Below are 17,445 nucleotides of genomic sequence, written 5' to 3' on the forward strand. Positions count from 1 at the left end.
TGAAGTAGCGAGTGGATGAAATCGATTTTTCGTGGCGATCTCAAATGTTTCTCTCAAATTTAAATGATCCTATCTTAATGTTCATTGATCGAACTTTAATTTGACGTCAATGAAATTAAAAAATTTCTGCGGCAACATAACTCAAAATTGATATGAAGTTATCCTAGAAAATCGACACACTTTTCTTCGAGACATCGGTCGGTGTTCTCGAATTTTTTTAAACGATTTCGCGATTTTTTCTCGATCTAAACTACTCTATCTTAAAGAGAACACTTTCAGCTTTAATCCAAGCTAAATTATATTTAAAAAATCCCACGAGAATACAATTTCAAATCAATTTGAAATTATCCCACAAAATCGGCACGATTTCCAACGAGTCAGCATGTTCGAGAGTTATCGATTTTTCGAAACGATCTCGCTATTTGTTTCTAATTTCATCTATCCTGTCCTAAAGTAGACGCATTCCGCTTTAATTTAAGCTACGTTAGATTGAAAACCTCCCACTGCGATACAACTTGAAACCGCTTTGAAGTTTCCCTTTTAAAATCGCCTCAGTTTCATTCGAGTCGTAGACGGAGATTCACCGATTTTTTCCAAACGATCTCGCGTTTCTATTTTTGATCGAAACCACCTAATCCGAAAGTGGTCACTTCCAGCTTCAATTCAAGCTTAGTTCCATTAAAAACCGCCCACGGGAACTCAACGGAAAATCCGTCCGAGTTGACGCTTGAAAATCTAGTCAACGAATTGGACCAAAAAGCGGAGCACTCGACGGAACGCGCGAGAAAGGACCAATCCAAAATTCGTGGAGCTCGAGGAGCGCCCGGATTCGTTGAAAAGCCTCGCGTAGCCGGCCAACACTGACCTAGGAAGGAAGTTTCCCACGGCAGAAGAGCGGCCGTCCGAGTGAACTCTCGCTCTCCGGGGTTCAATATCAAATTGTATCGCGGCGGAGCGTGGACAGGGTGGAGGGTGGGTCGGGGGGGAGCCGGCTGTCGTGGGTGGAGGCTACTTCCGCGAGCGACAGTAATAAGCTTCAGGCCTTCTCGTTTTTCGTTTTGCAGAGCTGTGGTGCGAACAGGTCTGGGACTCGCTGCTCTGCTGGCCGCCGACTAAAGCCTCGACAACGATCAAACAGAGATGCCCCTTCGAGGACGGATTCGATACCAGCAGTAAGTGTGCCCGCGTGTGCGACCCGTTTGATGAATGCACATTTAAATTGCTTGTTAGCCGCCGCGACCGCAGTGTCGCGTCGTCTCGCCTCGCATACTGCCGATAATTATACCGAGCCTGTAATTTCCAAAGAACAACCAACCAGGCCGACCGCGATTCACCGAAAGTTCTCGCTAAATTATCTCGAGATTTGCTTACAGCCACGATGTTGACACTTTTTGGGCTCATTTATCAATCTCTCAGGAACACGCATAATTTTTTTTATGAAGATCTGATCACTCTATGCAGAGTTATGGCAATTTTGGTATGGTGCACTTCTAGGGTTCTCATATTGAGACCTTAGGAGCGAGTTCGGAATTTTTGTAAACAAACATAATTTTTGTATCGCAATGACACTTTCTGGGTTCATTTTTCAATCTTCAAGGAACACGTATAAATTTTTTTATGAAGATCTGACCACTCTGTGCAGAGTTATGGCACTTTTGGTAGGGCGCCTTTCTCATTTGTCATGCTGAGACCTTAGGAGCGAGTTCGGAATTTTTGTAAACAAACATAATTTTTATATCACGTTGACACTTTGTAGGTTCATTTATCAATCTTCGAGGGACACGCAGGATTTTTTTTGCGAAGATCTGATCACTCTCTGTAGAGTTATGGCAGTTTCGCGTTAGGACAGGCTTATAAGTTTGTCACTTTAAACGTTCGAGAGTCACTCTGGAATTTTTTAAACAAACGAATAATTTTTGCACTAAATTGAAACTTTGTTAGTTCAGTTTCAGAATTCTTGAATACAGATTTGACCATTATGTGCGAAGTTATGGCAGCTTCGTTAGAGTGCATTTGTAGGTTCATCATTTTCCAAGTTAAACTTTAGTTAAACTTTACGGCCTGTACGCAGGAATTGTTTTAAACAAACATATATTTTCTAGTAAGCTGAAACTTAGCGGATTCATTTAGCAATCTCCGAGTATCAAGTTTACTGTAAAATGTCGTCGTACAGACATAACGACACCGCTTAAAGTTATATATATAACACCTCCAAAGCGCGCTCAATTAATTGAATTAAAAATCTTTGAGAGCATAATTGCCAGCATGCTCGCGGCGTTCATTTTCTCATTATCATCCAGTGGAGTCTGGCACAAAGGGAGGCACAGAAAACGCCCTAAACACAAAGGTTCGCGTGAGATATTCTCTTTCCACCATTATTCGGAAGTTCCTAATGCTTTTTCCCGTTTTCGGCGCTGTGGTTGATTAATTAATTCTACAGAAGAGAAGCTCTCGAGTTACAGGGGAAATTACAGGAGTCATTTGCACGGGAGAACCTATCGCAAAAGTATTTCATGGTTCATGCCGTTAATTACGGATTCCGGGACCACGTTGTTCCAGGCCTTAATTGAAAAGCGCCGCTCCGGGCGTCGGACTTCGAAGATTTCGTGATTTATTACTGGCCCGGTTATAATCAGCGGTATCCTCTTTGCATAACAAAAGCAGACACTGACGAAGCACTTCGGAGAAAAATTAACAACACCATTTGATCCACTGTCCCGTATTTTGTCTGCCACAAATTGAATTTGCCGACAAAACTGCGGAACTTTTAACTTCCTCGATAATTCCAATTAATTCGATTCATTTAGCTCGAAAGGGCCAGATGCCCTTTTAATTTTTCTACACAAATTCGGCATCGTAATAATATTATTAATTATTAGCAGTAATTATTAATATAATAACAATTATTGTTACAGATAATAATAATAATTGGGAACAGTTGATTGGAAACAGTTAATGAGACACGCTTGTTTGTATAAAATGATATTTCAAAATTTACTCGAATATTTAAACAATTAATGAACGCACAATGAAGAAAATACTTATCTCAATTCGGTATTTCATGAAATATATTCTTTAGACCACTTATTATATATTTGTAAAATCAACGAAGCATTTCAATTAGTATTTCATTTAATACAGAAATAAAAGAAATAAAACGAATATGTAACACAATTGAGAGAGAGAGAGAGAGAGAGAGAGAGAGAAACAGTGTCCGCAAATATTTGTGTTTCTTAGTTGAACTATTTTTGTCTGGTGGAAACCGCAGGTATCCCGACTGACAGAATGTTTGCCGAATATTTTGGGCTTCGTTACATTCGGCTCTATTTTTTTCTTTTGTGTGTGTATGCGTCGGATTTGTTGTCTTTCCGTTCGAAGGAAAAGCAATTTACCAAAAAATCATACCGATTGTATCAGAAGGGACGCATGTAATTTTAATCCCAGACATCGGCTGGGAGCAGTCCAATATAGGCTCGCGAATATTAACTACCTGCAAAATTGGCCTGGCTTATCAAACTACGTGCCGGAAGTAAGCTCTTCCATCGCATCTGCAAACTGGAATTGTAATCCTGGCTCCGATCCGTGGCACACGCACACAGAGGCGCGAAACCTCGCCGGCTGTATATGCATTTACAACGCGACGGAGGACCTCTAATTGCAGCTGCATCGCGGCTGCAACTTCCCTGTCAAATCTGTGCATAATCATCGCGCCGGTGCTACAAATATCCCCTTCGTTAATCGTCGTTCCTAATTATCGAATTCTATTGAAAATCGATAGTACTTTCAATCAGACTTGTTCGTAACCCGTGTTAAAAAAAGGGCTGCATTCGCGAATTCTTTTCTCAAAAACCACTCGACCAATTTTAACGATTCTTTTTTTATTTTGATCAGCGAGGTTTGCTTTAGCAGAGAAAAAAGTTCGTCCGATCGATAAACTAATTTTCTGTACATTTTTCATAGGGTTTTATCGCAAGTGTAATAAAAATCTGGCGGGGCGACTTAGAGACACGAACTTCGTGGACATTGTAATTTTTTTTTCTCGAGAACCACGCGACAGATTTCATCGTTTCGTTTTTCGTCCTAATCAAGAAGATTCCGTTTATTTGAGAATAATTTTTGTCTTTGGAAAAATTCGTCTTGCCTAGACCTGGCACGAGCTTTCGTTGCTGTATATTTAACTCGACTCGTGCCCTTTGGCTTCTTCTGTTTCGCGACGAATTCCCAGTGTCGTCTAAGTCCGAGTGAATTTCGTTCGCTGTGGGCGACACGGGAAGACAAGCAAAGCGGCGCCACAAAGCGGTCGCTTTTTCCCTTCGTTTAAGTTAACTGCCAGGCGTCCACCTTGCGGGTCCCGTTCGTTCCGCTTTTAGCCTTCACCTGTACGAATCAGGCAATTAGACGGAAGTTAAAGGCAATCGGGAACACTTGTTGCTGCCCTCGAATATAAACTAACCCTCACTTTCGCTGCATCTCGGACGCTGCTTCGGTATATCTAACGGCCGCGAGGTGCACACAGTGCAACCTAACGTAATCATGCTTGATAAAAATTCGATCGATAACGAAAACATTTACACAACTTGAACTTCAGTCGAACTTAGCATTTTCAGCTGCAAGCGGACAATAGGTCGATTACTCTGCATTTAATTTGATATTTATCGAACCGGACATATTAAATTCTTTATTCGAATTCGATCAATCATTCACTTGTCAAAATTAAACATGTAAAGGACGAAAGCGCTTGAAATAACAGAAAAATCATCGCACTGAATTCGCCAAATTTTCTGATCGAAAATACTGGTTTAAACAAAACCGGTTTCATAATTTTCTGTTCTCTTTCTCCTAATAATCAAAGCAAATTTGATACTTGTCCCGTGGTAAAAATTGCATCGTTGAAAGAGATCTTCGGCCTCGTAAGTGATGTCAATTAAATTGCTAAAGTCGTTTTTAGCAGCGAAAACGCCGCGAACGGGTCGCAATAATTGACCGCGCTGCTCTATCGACGCAAACGCAATTTATCTCGCACAGAACGGTGACTGAAAATTCCGAATGGGTCCATCGAAAATTCGCACGGATTTTCGAGTGGGAAATAATGAAAGACACCGGCGCGAAAAATATTTTATTCATCGATATTCGACGGTGATGTCGGGGTGTGACGAAACATAGGGTAGCGGCGGAGCTCGAATTTTAAACTGGCGGGCACGTTGCCTGTTGAGCCCGCCCCTGTCCATGTGACGCAGCCTTCCGGCGCGAGCTGGAAAGAAATTTGCATGGGCCGGATTAACACCGGTGCCAGATGCGGCCATATCGTTCTCTGTATTCGACTCAGCCTCGTTCCCGTGACGGCGCGACCTGGATGCAAATCTCAGCTCCGTTACAATGCGAATCGTCGGCGACGTAGCCGGGATCTACAGACGGATTTAACGTCGACTCGTGAGCCGCTCTTAAATATACTAGCTCGATCCTGCTCGCGGATCCGTTCACTTTCCTTAATGCGATCACGAATTCCTTAGCGAGGCTCGCATTGGAAATTCAAACAGATCGTGGCGGATGTTTCGAGTCGAGTAGACGGTGAATGCGATCGACGGAATTTATTGGGAACAATTTTTTTTCAGTCGAGTGCGATTTTATTTAAGGAGAACTTGAGTGAAGTGCGATTTTATTCCAATAGAACTTGAGTCAAGTGTCATTTTATTCCAGTAGATCTTGAGTCAAGTGCAATTTTATTCCAAAGAACTTGAGTCAAGTGCAATTTTATTCCAGTAGAACTTGAGTCAATTGCAATTTTATTCCAAAGAACTTGAGTCAAGTGCAATTTTATTCCAAAGAACTTGAGTCAAGTGCAATTTTATTCCAGTAGAACTTGAGTCAAGTGCAATTTTATTCCAGTAGAACTTGAGTCAATTGCAATTTTATTCCAAAGAACTTGAGTCAATTGCAATTTTATTCCAAAGATCTTGAGTCAAATACAACTTTCTCCGAATATAACTTAAGTCAATTGCAATTTTATTCAACTTCAGTCGAGTATACCCAATTTTTTATCGAACCCAAAAATGTTTCTACAGCTCCCGCAAATTTTTCTGACCATTCCTGTATCTTCTTACCATCCTCTAGAATTTTTCTGGATGTCCCACAATTTTTCTGCTAACCCTACAATTTTTTTAGTAGGTCTTAAAATCTTCCTATAGTGCCTACAACTGTCGACATATCTCTACCCTGTTCCTGTTAGTTCCACAATTTTTTGGCGGGCCGGAAAATTTTATCTACGGCCCTACAATTTTTCTGTTGACTTCTATATATTTGGTCTAGCTTCCAGAATTTTTCCGTAAGCCTCAACATTTTTTTACAGGACCGACGATTTTTCCGACGAGCCCTGCACCTCTTCGCACAACTTGAGCTGAGCACAAGTTCAATCAAGTAGAATTTAATCGCAGTATAAACAGTGAAATTTTTAATCCAGGACCGAATCAATTGCTTTCAAGTACGCTAATAGAAAACAAAGATAATTATACTGAATCGACAGGTTAATTAACCCGCAACGATGCTGCACCATTTCGCGATTTCTCCGAGCGATTTGAAAAGAGCAGAGTGCCAGGAACGGCCGGATTCTTCAGCGTTCAAGAGGGCGCATCGAGGTTAATTGCACGTGTGCATTAGGTATCGGTGAGGGAGGGGAGGGGGAGCGATAAGAAAGCGGTCGGGGTTGGATTTAATCGTGCTAGTACCGGCGCTATTTTATTTACGAGGCAGAGACGAAAAATCGTTGGTGATTACGCCGTCGGATCCCGGAGCGAAGATGCGGGAGACGGCTGGCTGATACATGCAGAAAAGCCAGCGGAGAGGTGGCGCGAGGAGGCCGCGGGGATGTGGGAGTTTTGCCGCGCTGTTAGGGATCGTAACATGTCGCGGCGTTATCGAGTGCAATCAAAATGCGGAGAAGTGGGTCGAGCGGTGCGCCAACACACCGCCGCGTCCCTGTTCCGCACACCATCAAACGGCCGGGCTTCTCATTCGCCCTCTGTTTCAGGCCCGTTACTGTCGCGGTGTAGACGGAAGTGCATCGCGAAGGCCGGCGGGGCAAGTTCAAGCAAGCCGCACGTGCATACGAATCGATGTGTGTCGGAACGCGACATATTAAAGTGGAGCGGCATGAAAAACCTGGGCGACGTATCGTTCAACGAGAAACCGTCTATTAAGTAACTTCTCTCGAGCGTTCACGGCGACACGAGAAAATTAAATGTTCATGCCAGCTGCGGCGACATTAGTAGCGTCGCGATGTTGGGGAGTACCATTTCTATGTCCTGGAATTTCAAGCGAGACGAGTCTAGATTCAGTCTACTAATTATTGACATCGCCCAGATTTAGGTTGTCTTAAGTTTAAATCAAGTCACAACTGACTCAAGTCGTGCACAAATCAAGCCACAATTGACTCATTTTATACTACAAACAAGCCATGTCTGACACAGTTTATACTTCGATTAAATTCGACTTGACTCAACCATGACTTAGATCAAGTTGTGCTTCGATCAAGTTATGTGAAAAAGTACAGGGCTCGTCAAAAAATTGTGGAGCCTGTACAAACATGTTGAGGCTAACAGAAAAATTCTAGAAGCTGGTAAGAAGGTGTAGGAATGTTGAAGAAATTTGCAGGCCCAGTAGAAACATTTCTGTATTCGTCAACAAATTGGAGGACAAAGTTGTACTTGACTAAATTATATTTAAACCAAATTGCTGATTACTCGAGTTATATTTCGATGAAGTTGCGTTCTTCCAAGTCATTCTCGAATCAAGTTGAGTCTTTCCAAGTTATACTTGAGTCAATTTGAGTCTTTCCAGTCCAAAGTTGAATCAAGTTGAGATTCCTAGGACGAACTTGAATTGACCCAAGTCGTGTGTTCCCAAGCCAAGTGTACTTAAATCAAGTTGCACATGAGTCAAGCTAAAAATACTTGAATCAAGTTGTGTTCCCTCAAGTCATACTTAAATCAAGTTATGTTTCCTGAAGTCATACTTAAATCAAGTCGTACATAACGCAATTAATTTAAGTGAACAACAGGATCCCCATCTGCAACAAACAATTATCAAGCTCAGACGTAGTACCGCCAAATGAACATGTAATTTCGATTGTCTGAGAAACATGATCATCGGAGCAGCGTCTGTGGAAGCTCGTGCCCTGTAAATTTCCCAGACCATGTTCCATTGATTTACGAAGCTTTCAGAGAGATTTCCTTTCATTCCACTTATTGAATCACTGTCAAACCGGTCTCTCCATGTTCCCTCGAAACGCCGTTGTCTCCTTCGCTGCTCCATGTCCTTGCCCTTTCCTTTCTTTCAGTGCTTGCTCCCGATTCGGGTGGGGGCCACCCACGTCCGATTAAAGCGCGACACGAACAACGCGACAGATCTATAACACTTGGGGAACTTCAACATCCTTCAGTTGCCCTCGAAAGTCGCTCAGGAATCCTTCGCAATCGGAGACACGTGCTCATAAATCCGCCAACAACGCGATTACCTCTTCCATCACATTTTTTATCGAGATTCTCAATGTTAATAATAATAACAAATTATTTTCCGACGCGTCTACGATGTCGAAAAGGACAAGCTGTCACGAATATTCCGCGGCATTTAACATTAAACGGCACATATTTCGTTCGAAGTGGCATAAAACTGCGACATAAAATCGTATCGCCATAATTTCGATCTCGTTTGAAAGAAGAGACTTCGGCCTGTGAATCCACGTTCGCCTGAATCGGAGAAAATTTTTTCTTCTCTCTCTAGGGGCGCGTGAATTTTTTTCAATTCTCAAGTACGGTCGCATTTACTTCCGCCGCTATTATTTTTCAGTGGAAATGTGCTAAAAAAAAAAAAATACGTGTACTCGAATGCGGAGGCTTTGCGCTTTAAAATGAGCCCAGGCGCATCCTCGTTCGATATTTTCTCGCGGAATTACAACAGAAAATAGATGGAACAAATGTAAATAAAAACATCGGGTAATCAGACCTGGGTGAAAACATTTGAAAAAGTATTGGAAATTGTTATAGAAATACTCTTGTTTCAATGAAATAATGTTTCGAGATTTAATCGACGTCATAGAGACATGTACATGCACCGAGAATAATTATTTATGTCGTGCTATAAAGAAGTAGCATTTCCCGCGTGTCTAAATTTCTTTTAATCGTTTGAAATTCCATTTCTTACGATTAATATTTATCAGAGAAGCTAAATCCGTGGAAATAGCGTAAACACGTAATATTTCGAAAAATAAGCTTCTTATATTTCTTTCAAATAATGAATGAAATGAGATTGAATTAAATGAAATGAAATCAAATTGAATTACAATTCAATTAAATTACATCCAATTAGATTAAATACAAACACAAACGTCATGCCACACACGAAACTGAGAAATTCCATGGTAATAATATTATAAATGATTCATTTCACGGAGAACAAAGAACGTATTTATTTCATTCAAGTACATCAGGTTCGCATGGCAAATTATACATTTCAAATTCTTATTACACATTTGTAAAAAGTATATATTTAAAAATTCTTATTATATACATTTGTAAAATCAACGAAGTATCCCATACGGAAATAAATTGCTACGCGAAAGGAAGCATGCGTGTACACGATCGGTGGTGGAACAGTGTTCGCAAATATTCGTATTTCTTCGCTGACATATTTTTGCCCGTTAATGCGCCGCTCGATGTTAAATTGAAGCAAACGCAATTATAATTTCCTCTCCGCGTTCGACCTACTTCCACGTTTTCTTTTTTTATCGGCCGATTTCAATTCGTACGGTTTGCTTCTTTGTCCGAGGTGCTTCTATTGTTAATTCGTTTGATTTTCCGAATAAGAGGAACGAGACTGGAACGAGAGGGAGCAGGAGTTACCCGGCCGGCCAAGGAGGGAATTTTCGATGAACATTTTCGCCCGCTAATTACAACCGGCCAGTCGAAAAGATCAGATCAATAGCGGGCGCTTTGTCGTGGCCGGCTTTGTGGCCGCCTCGAAACTACGACCGCGAAAAAGGGAAGCCAGCGCCGCCATTCTGAAGCTGCAGTCTTTAAGGAAAGGCTTTAAAGAAGGCGGGCCGGATACGCTTCTCTTTGAGCAGCTTTTCCACTTCGTCCTTTTTCCAACGGAATATTCATGGTCCCTCTTTATTGCGGATCTCCGATAACACTGCTGCGAAATGAAATTCTTTCGGTGCTCGCCTCGGAATCACCATTGTTTCCACAGTCTACATCCCCGGCCGAAAATATCCAGACACTAGGGGTAGCTTCGCGTACACAATCGAGGGTTGAACGAGCCGAGAAGACTCGGTCAGATTTCGCTGGCCGAAATTATTTCACCGGCTGACATAACGCGTCGAAAATTTATTTACTAATTTATTTGTAACACCTTAATGTGGAACAAGTAATTATGAACAACTAGAAATGATTAATAGAATATTAGAAATATTATTTTATTGTTTAATCGAGTCAAAACGTGGCTATTTATTTATTTATTGTATATGAACATTGTGGGAATTATTTCAAGCGCTGGGAGACGAATGTTGTTATTGTTTGCGTTGCACGAATGCTGTGTAATTATTTACACGTAACAATTATGTATGCACGTAAAAGAAACTGGGGACAATCAGAAACAGCTTAGAGTTGGTGAAAAACTATGTGGCGCTATTGAAAAGTATTGAAAACTATTGCAAAATATTAGAAACCATTGTAAAAAATATGGAAAACCATTTCGAAATATCAAAAGCCATTACGAAATATTGAAAACAATCGCAAAGTATTAAAAACGATTGAAAACGGTAAAAGATGTGAAAAATCGTGTTTTGGCCTGCTTTTTGTATCTAATGTTGCACTGTGCGCCGCATTGTTGCGCTTTCAATGAAAACTGTGTCGTCAGGGAAAAAGAATCATCTCCACTTTTTCATCAGCTTTCCGGCATCAAAGCCTTTCTAGAGAAAAAAAGACAAGACGAGCAAGTTAAAGTAGAGACTTCAGCCTGTGAAATGAACCACGGCGGAGTATTGTACGATTTTTTTCGCGGAGATACAATAGCTTGAATGTGGACAATTTTTTAGATATATCTGGAGCCAAGAGCGGCTTGTCTTAAGCGTAACTTGAATTCAGTTATGGCGTGAGTTAGGTTAGTAACGGTTACTAACTTACGTCAGTAAATCAAGTATGATTTGGCCTAGATAGGTGTTGAATCAGGCATAGACTCATTTAATTGTAACCTTTGATCTGGCGTGGCTTTCTTTAAGCATAATTTGAGTCAAATACGAATCGATTCAAGTATAACTTGAGTCAAGTACGAGTTACTTTAATTGTAGCTTGAATCAAGTACAACTTGATGCAGCTACCACTTTCTACGACTTACATAAGTGAAGCACTACTTAATCCAAGTACAGATAGATTTAAATATGAGTTGAGCTAATTTAGATATTGACTTAATTCAAGTATCGACTTAATTTAAGTGTAACTTGAGTCAAGTACAAATTTATCCAAGCATGACTTGAGTAAAGTATGAGTTACTTTAGTTGTAGCTTAAGTCAAGTATGAGTTGCTTTAGTTACAACTTGAGTCAAGTATGAGTTGCTTTAGTTAAAGCTTGAGTCAAGTATGAGTTACATTATACTTGAGTCAAGTACAACTTTATTCAATTATTACATTGTGTACGACTTGAATGATGCACCACTTAAGCCAAGTACAATTAGATTTAAGAATGAGTTGAGTTAATTTGAGTATGCATTTGATTCAAGTGTAACTTAAGTCAAGTAAAACTTTATCCAAGTATAATTTCGAAGAGTGAAAAACGACGTGAAAATACACGGAGGCGTGATGAAAAAAAGTGTCGTTAATCTTTGCCTGGTTTATGTTCGACAAACGAGAAGCCGCCGGGACAACTGTCTCGCGCAAACATTAATTACCGGTGTGCTTCTCTTGCGAACGTGTTTGTCCAATTCGAAGAATTCTGCATCGGTAAATTCCGGAATACAGAATTTCCCGGTTTCCGGCGGAACGAAAAACCGGGCCGGCGGGCAAAACCAAACACCGATTTACATAACGATAATGTAAAACGGAAATCTCGAATTGAATTCATTAATTCCTGTTTACCTTGTTAATCGATTTTATGGTAATCGACGGTGTCCTCCGTCGTCCGTGCCTGTCCGAACGGCGGCGACACGTGAAAGAAATAAGAGAACACGGTTTCAAGAGAGCCCTGTTTGCAGTTCGACGTGCGGAAACGATATTTTGAAACCTCGAGCGACGGGAAATAATACGTCGCGGATGTTCAGCAATCGATAGAACGTTATCTCAAATATTGAACGATAAATGTATTCTGTTTCATTCGAAATCGTGGGCGCCGCTTTGGAAATCACACGTGTCTCGGTGCGGTTACGTTTTCAAACAGCATTTAAGATGGTATTCTAGCGTGTCTGTTTGAAGAAATCGAGGTTTTTATTTTCACTTTCATTTTTTTTTCATTTATTTAAAGTTAAGAAAATTGCGGCCGATTCATAACGCTATCAGTGGTCAGGATTTTTTATGCGATTTTCTCGAAGATATATATTTCAAAATGGCCTGCAAAATTTAGGTCCACGTTCGGTATTTTCGTGCTTACAGCCCTATATCCTACGGTATCATAACGAATTCAATACATTTCGTTTTTTTTTCTTATATTTTAATGTTACAATATTTTTTTAATAATATTTTCAATATTGAGAAAAATCAGTAAGAGAAACGCAATTCGCAAATCGCGAACCGACACCTCTGGATCAGAATTTCCATATAAATTGCAGACGACGTAAACACTCGTTAAATACACTGTTAAACAAAATAGTGCCGGTACCTGTTTACAAATAAATTGTTTTTACGAAATTCACGATTCGACGCCGAGTGTTGATTGTATTATCGTTTAATGCACACTGTAGCTAGCACATCACCAGATCTCGGTAACAATTTCAGAGAAAATATTCGAAATACTGTTTTAAATAATAGATTTCTAAAATAGCATTTCACATAAAAATGTCAATGAATAAAATATTCGATTGCGATAAACCGGAGAATTCAGAGTATAATACAGAGCCGATTGAACATGAAATACATGTTTTTTTTTTGTTCGACGATAATAAATGAAATAAACAAAATATTCCGAATCATGCCACGAATATTTTCAGCGTTTCTCGAATAAAATACCATTCGAACGATTATCATTTTCAAAAGTGCATTATTTCGATAAAATGATATATTTTATTTTTAAAAGTGCAAAAATGGACAATTTGGGAAGAGGATTACCAATTGTTGACAATCGGTAACAATAAAAACGAGCCATTTCCTACTTTCGTCGAAGTTACAAATTTTCGAAAAAATTGTCGATATTCAAGCAGCTGTAACTTTGTGCAAAAAAATCATACAACGATGGAACTTCGCTCATTTTAAAGCTCGAAGCGTCTACTTTCGGAGACCGTCCATCAATTTCTTTAATAAAATTTATTTGCGACACAGCGGATGGGAAAATCTCGTTCCAGATTTTACACGAAATTTCGAGTTTCCGAAAAATTAAAGATATTCGAACAGCTGTAACTTCGTGCAAAAAAATCGTAGAACAACGAAACTAGGCTCACTTTAAAGCCTGAAATCTCTACTTTCTCCGTGTATAATTCATTTTCGTCGAAAAAATTTTTCAAAGACACAGCACACGGGAATCGTGCAACATCTACAGCAGCAAGGCTGGAATAATCGTATCTGCTCTTCCCGAATTGTCCATTTTTGTTTCCACGCCGAGCGTCAATTAGGGACAATTTACTGTATTTCCACGTCAGTTAGGATAGTTATACTGCATTTCGGCGACGAGTCTCGAAATTTATAGCGGAATTCAGGACGCAATTTGTCTAGCGAGGTGTTCGAGACCTGTCCTCAACTAGATCGATCCAGCTCTCCGTGAACCGTTGTACACGGTGCATAGGACTCGAGGGTTGACCCGTGCTCGTTGTTTGTACAGAATCCGTGGAGAAGAAGTGCGGTTACAACGGTCGCTGGGAAGGCCAGAATGGGACCAGCGCCGAGGACTCGCCGCACGGATGGGCGAACTACACGACCTGCCTGACACCGGAAATGCTGCGGCTACATGGGAAAGTTTACACGAACACCATCGAGGGCAACGTGAGTACCACACGATTAGATCGCTTCGGAACTTAGATGAGCTTTCAATTTCCCTATCCAGGCCCGTCTTAATCGATAAACGCAATCTAGATCGTTTGACGCCCGCGGGATCTTGGCGAAACTGTTTAGGAGCCCAGAAGAAGATGTAACTTATAGAATCCGGTGATTATTTAACACGTTCCGTGCCACGTGTACCATCGATGGTACACGCTTGCACGTTTACTTAGTGAACTGAACAAATTGTTTACAAGAAATTTAGAACCGAAGAATCAATTTCCACCGCAAGAATGGGCGTTGATAAGTTTTTGTTACGTTGTTATGTGTACGAGAATTAATAATTGCACGTAATACATCAAGTTTTAGTAAAATATCAAAGTGTGAAGATTCGAGTAAAAAAAGCTCGGCACGGAACGTGTTAAATCATAGTCGTAGGATCAAATTATTTTATCCTATAGAAAGTACGATTCACGCTCTTTAAAACGAGTCTAAGTTGGTGTTTCTGTGATTTTTTTCGACGAAGTTATAGAACTTTGAAAATACACGAAGCGGTGTACATTTAGCAATTAGCACTAAAATAAGACTTACGATTTAAACAGGCACAAAATGGCGACAAAAAATCAAGAGTCGACGTTCTTCAACTCTTTGGAAAGAGGAGACTTTGCTCTTCAAGATGCTTATGGTTTCAGTGGTTGAAAAAATTTTTTGAACTCCCCAGTGGTCCGTGAAGTTGCGAAATGACCAGAAAATGGACATTGTTACTGAAGTCGCGGCTATCAACGACACAGTAATCCTAATTCAAAACAACTTACGTATCTTGAAAGCAAATTTCATGCCCTTTAAAAGGAGCTAAGACTCACCTACCTACGATTTCTTTTGACGAAGTGACAGACCTTTGAATATTGCCGAATCTTTAGCCTTGATTTCATGAGCTGGCGGCGAACTTTGAACTCGAACCGCCGCAAAATGGCAAGAAAAAATCGCAGCTCGATAGTTTTGGGCTCATTCGAAAGAGAAAACTTCGTTCTACGAAATCCGCATAATTTTAAGTGCCACAAAAAATCGTCCAACTTCTCAGAACTCCGTGAAGTCACAAAGATGGCCCAAAAAAATGGTATTCTAAAAAAAGAGCCTTCCGAAACAATTCTGTCCGATTTCTGGGTGGATTGATAGACTAGCATCTGCACGAGCAAATAATCTGACCTAGAAACCACTATAGCACACGCCCGATCGTCTTCATAATTGATCACGAAGTTAACCGGCCGGTGATGAATTTATCGGTCGTGTCGCGGCGAAGTAAATCCAATTTTCACGGTCTTCGCCGTAGTCTGTGAGCCAAAAATTTGTCCACGTATCTACACTTTTTCTACGATCCTAGAATTTTTCCCATGACCGTAGAATTTTTCTGACGTATTCCACATCCTCTCTCCAGCTTCTAAAATTTTCACGCGAGCCTTAGAAATTCTCTACAGCCTCCACAAATTTTTCCCCGCGTCTTGTACCACCTCTTCTATCGCAGCTTCTTCTAACTGCGCCTTATCAACGCGAACACTCGTCCACGGCGTCAATATCTTTATGGCAGATGTCTGTCTGGTTCGTTGAAAAAGAGGTCGGAGAGACATAATCGTCGTCTATGTATACGCTGCGCGCCCGATTATGCTGTTGAAGTTTCGAGTACCATGGAAGTGGGCCAAATCGATTCCCGGCTTAGAAATGAAAAGAAATTAAGTTACGAAAGGAAATCGATTAGGCCTCTCGCATCCGTCCCGCGCCCCTTACGACGGTCCACGCAAAAACAGAACTCCTGTATGTTGATACGAATTACAGTAATTTCTCCCGGAAATGCCAAATTTCGGGTTGCTGTGAATTTCCCTGTGCTAGGAAATTAGTGCTACGCCTATTAACTTATTGTCGATGCTTCGAATCGTGTCATGTAGTCTCCGAATTGCATCGAATCCTGTCGTGTGACCTCCGAATTTCCCTCGAATCGTGAAAAAAATTAGCGAGAAAAAGTTAGCTAACAGCAATTGGAATTAAAATCGAAAATCTGTCAAAATTCATTTTCCGCAGCGTCGACCTTGGTCGCTTCGGACCGCGATAAATCAGAAAGATAAAATCGTAGATCGAAAACTTTGACTGTCGTTCGAAAGAGAAGACTCTAATCTTGAAGATCGTGGTAATCGGAATCGTGGGAAAAATTGTTCAGACCCTGGAGAGACGTTCGAACGCAGAGTTTCCAAGGACGAAAAACCGAAGATGGAAAATTCACTTTCGCCAATGAAAAAATATTTTCCATTGGAAATGTTTTAGGGCGATTATGGTAGAAGCTTTTTCAAATCGATCTAGACGGTGTAGATTATTGTACAATTATTTTTCGCCGACTGACCCGAGTTTCTATTGAAACGAGCCGCGCGGCCCGAAGAATCGCGGCTTAGTATTCTCGTATCTGCCGGTTTCGATTCCGGCCTCCGAACATTTCCCGGAGGAATTACTGTAAATTGCGGCGAGTTTTGCGTCAGCGAACGTCGCGCCAACTCTCGCCGATTGATCACGCCGCTCATGAATTTTTCCGCAGCCATCGCAGTTGAAGACGTAACTTCCGACGATACATCATGATTCGTCGTGTCGCCCGGCTGCCATAAATCATCGGGCCGGGTCCTTTCCTTTTTTCATTCCAGGCTCGCGTTACGTCTGACAAATTGTATCGTGCTGCGCGTGTCGGAGTCGATGGTCCGCCAACAAACTGGAATTTCGCGGTTCCGATTCACTGATTCCATTGAATTATTATTGTTGTAGATGAAGATGGACATCGCAGAGAAGACACGTACCTTGGAGTTCGTCGGGCTGAGCGTCTCTTTGGTGGCCTTGCTCGCCTCCCTTGCCATCTTCTGTCGGTTTAGGTCAGTCTTGGATCTCCGTGTTAGATTAACACTGTCGGAAATAGCTTTGATGTTCTACATACTCCGACCATAAACTTTAGTTTGAATTTATTTTAACGCAGCAAATTCATACAGTCTGTACGTTGAAATTTATTTTATATATCTTACATAGTTATATGTTTCGTGTATTTATTTATTTTATATATATATATATTTATATATTTTATATGTTTTATAAATTTCAATTTATATATATATATATATATATATATATATATATATCGTATAAAATCACTTTTAACATTCATACTGTACAAACATGAGTGCTGAAAATAAATTTGACCACAAGGAGGAGCTCGTAGAAGCTCGTACATTAAAATAAATTTTAATATGTC

At 40.6% G+C, this 17,445-nt stretch overlaps 1 protein-coding gene across 7 annotated transcripts in view; it reads left to right on the top strand.

Moving 5' to 3' along the window:
* The window catches only part of Pdfr (Pigment-dispersing factor receptor), a 71,258-nt gene that overhangs the window by 36,828 nt on the left and 16,985 nt on the right, over positions 1 to 17,445 (top strand). For all 7 annotated transcript variants that reach the window (XR_004489675.2, XR_004489674.2, XM_076521400.1 and 4 more), the window contains exons 4-6: positions 1,065 to 1,172; positions 14,014 to 14,174; positions 16,968 to 17,071. Coding sequence is in view for 5 of the 7 variants with exons in the window: in XM_076521400.1 (XP_076377515.1) it covers positions 1,065 to 1,172; positions 14,014 to 14,174; positions 16,968 to 17,071 (373 nt within the window). In the remaining 2 variants the exon portion in view is untranslated. The remainder of the gene's footprint in view (positions 1 to 1,064; positions 1,173 to 14,013; positions 14,175 to 16,967; positions 17,072 to 17,445) is intronic.

Source organism: Megalopta genalis, chromosome 5, assembly GCF_051020955.1.
Source record: "Megalopta genalis isolate 19385.01 chromosome 5, iyMegGena1_principal, whole genome shotgun sequence".
Taxonomy (NCBI): domain Eukaryota; kingdom Metazoa; phylum Arthropoda; class Insecta; order Hymenoptera; family Halictidae; genus Megalopta; species Megalopta genalis.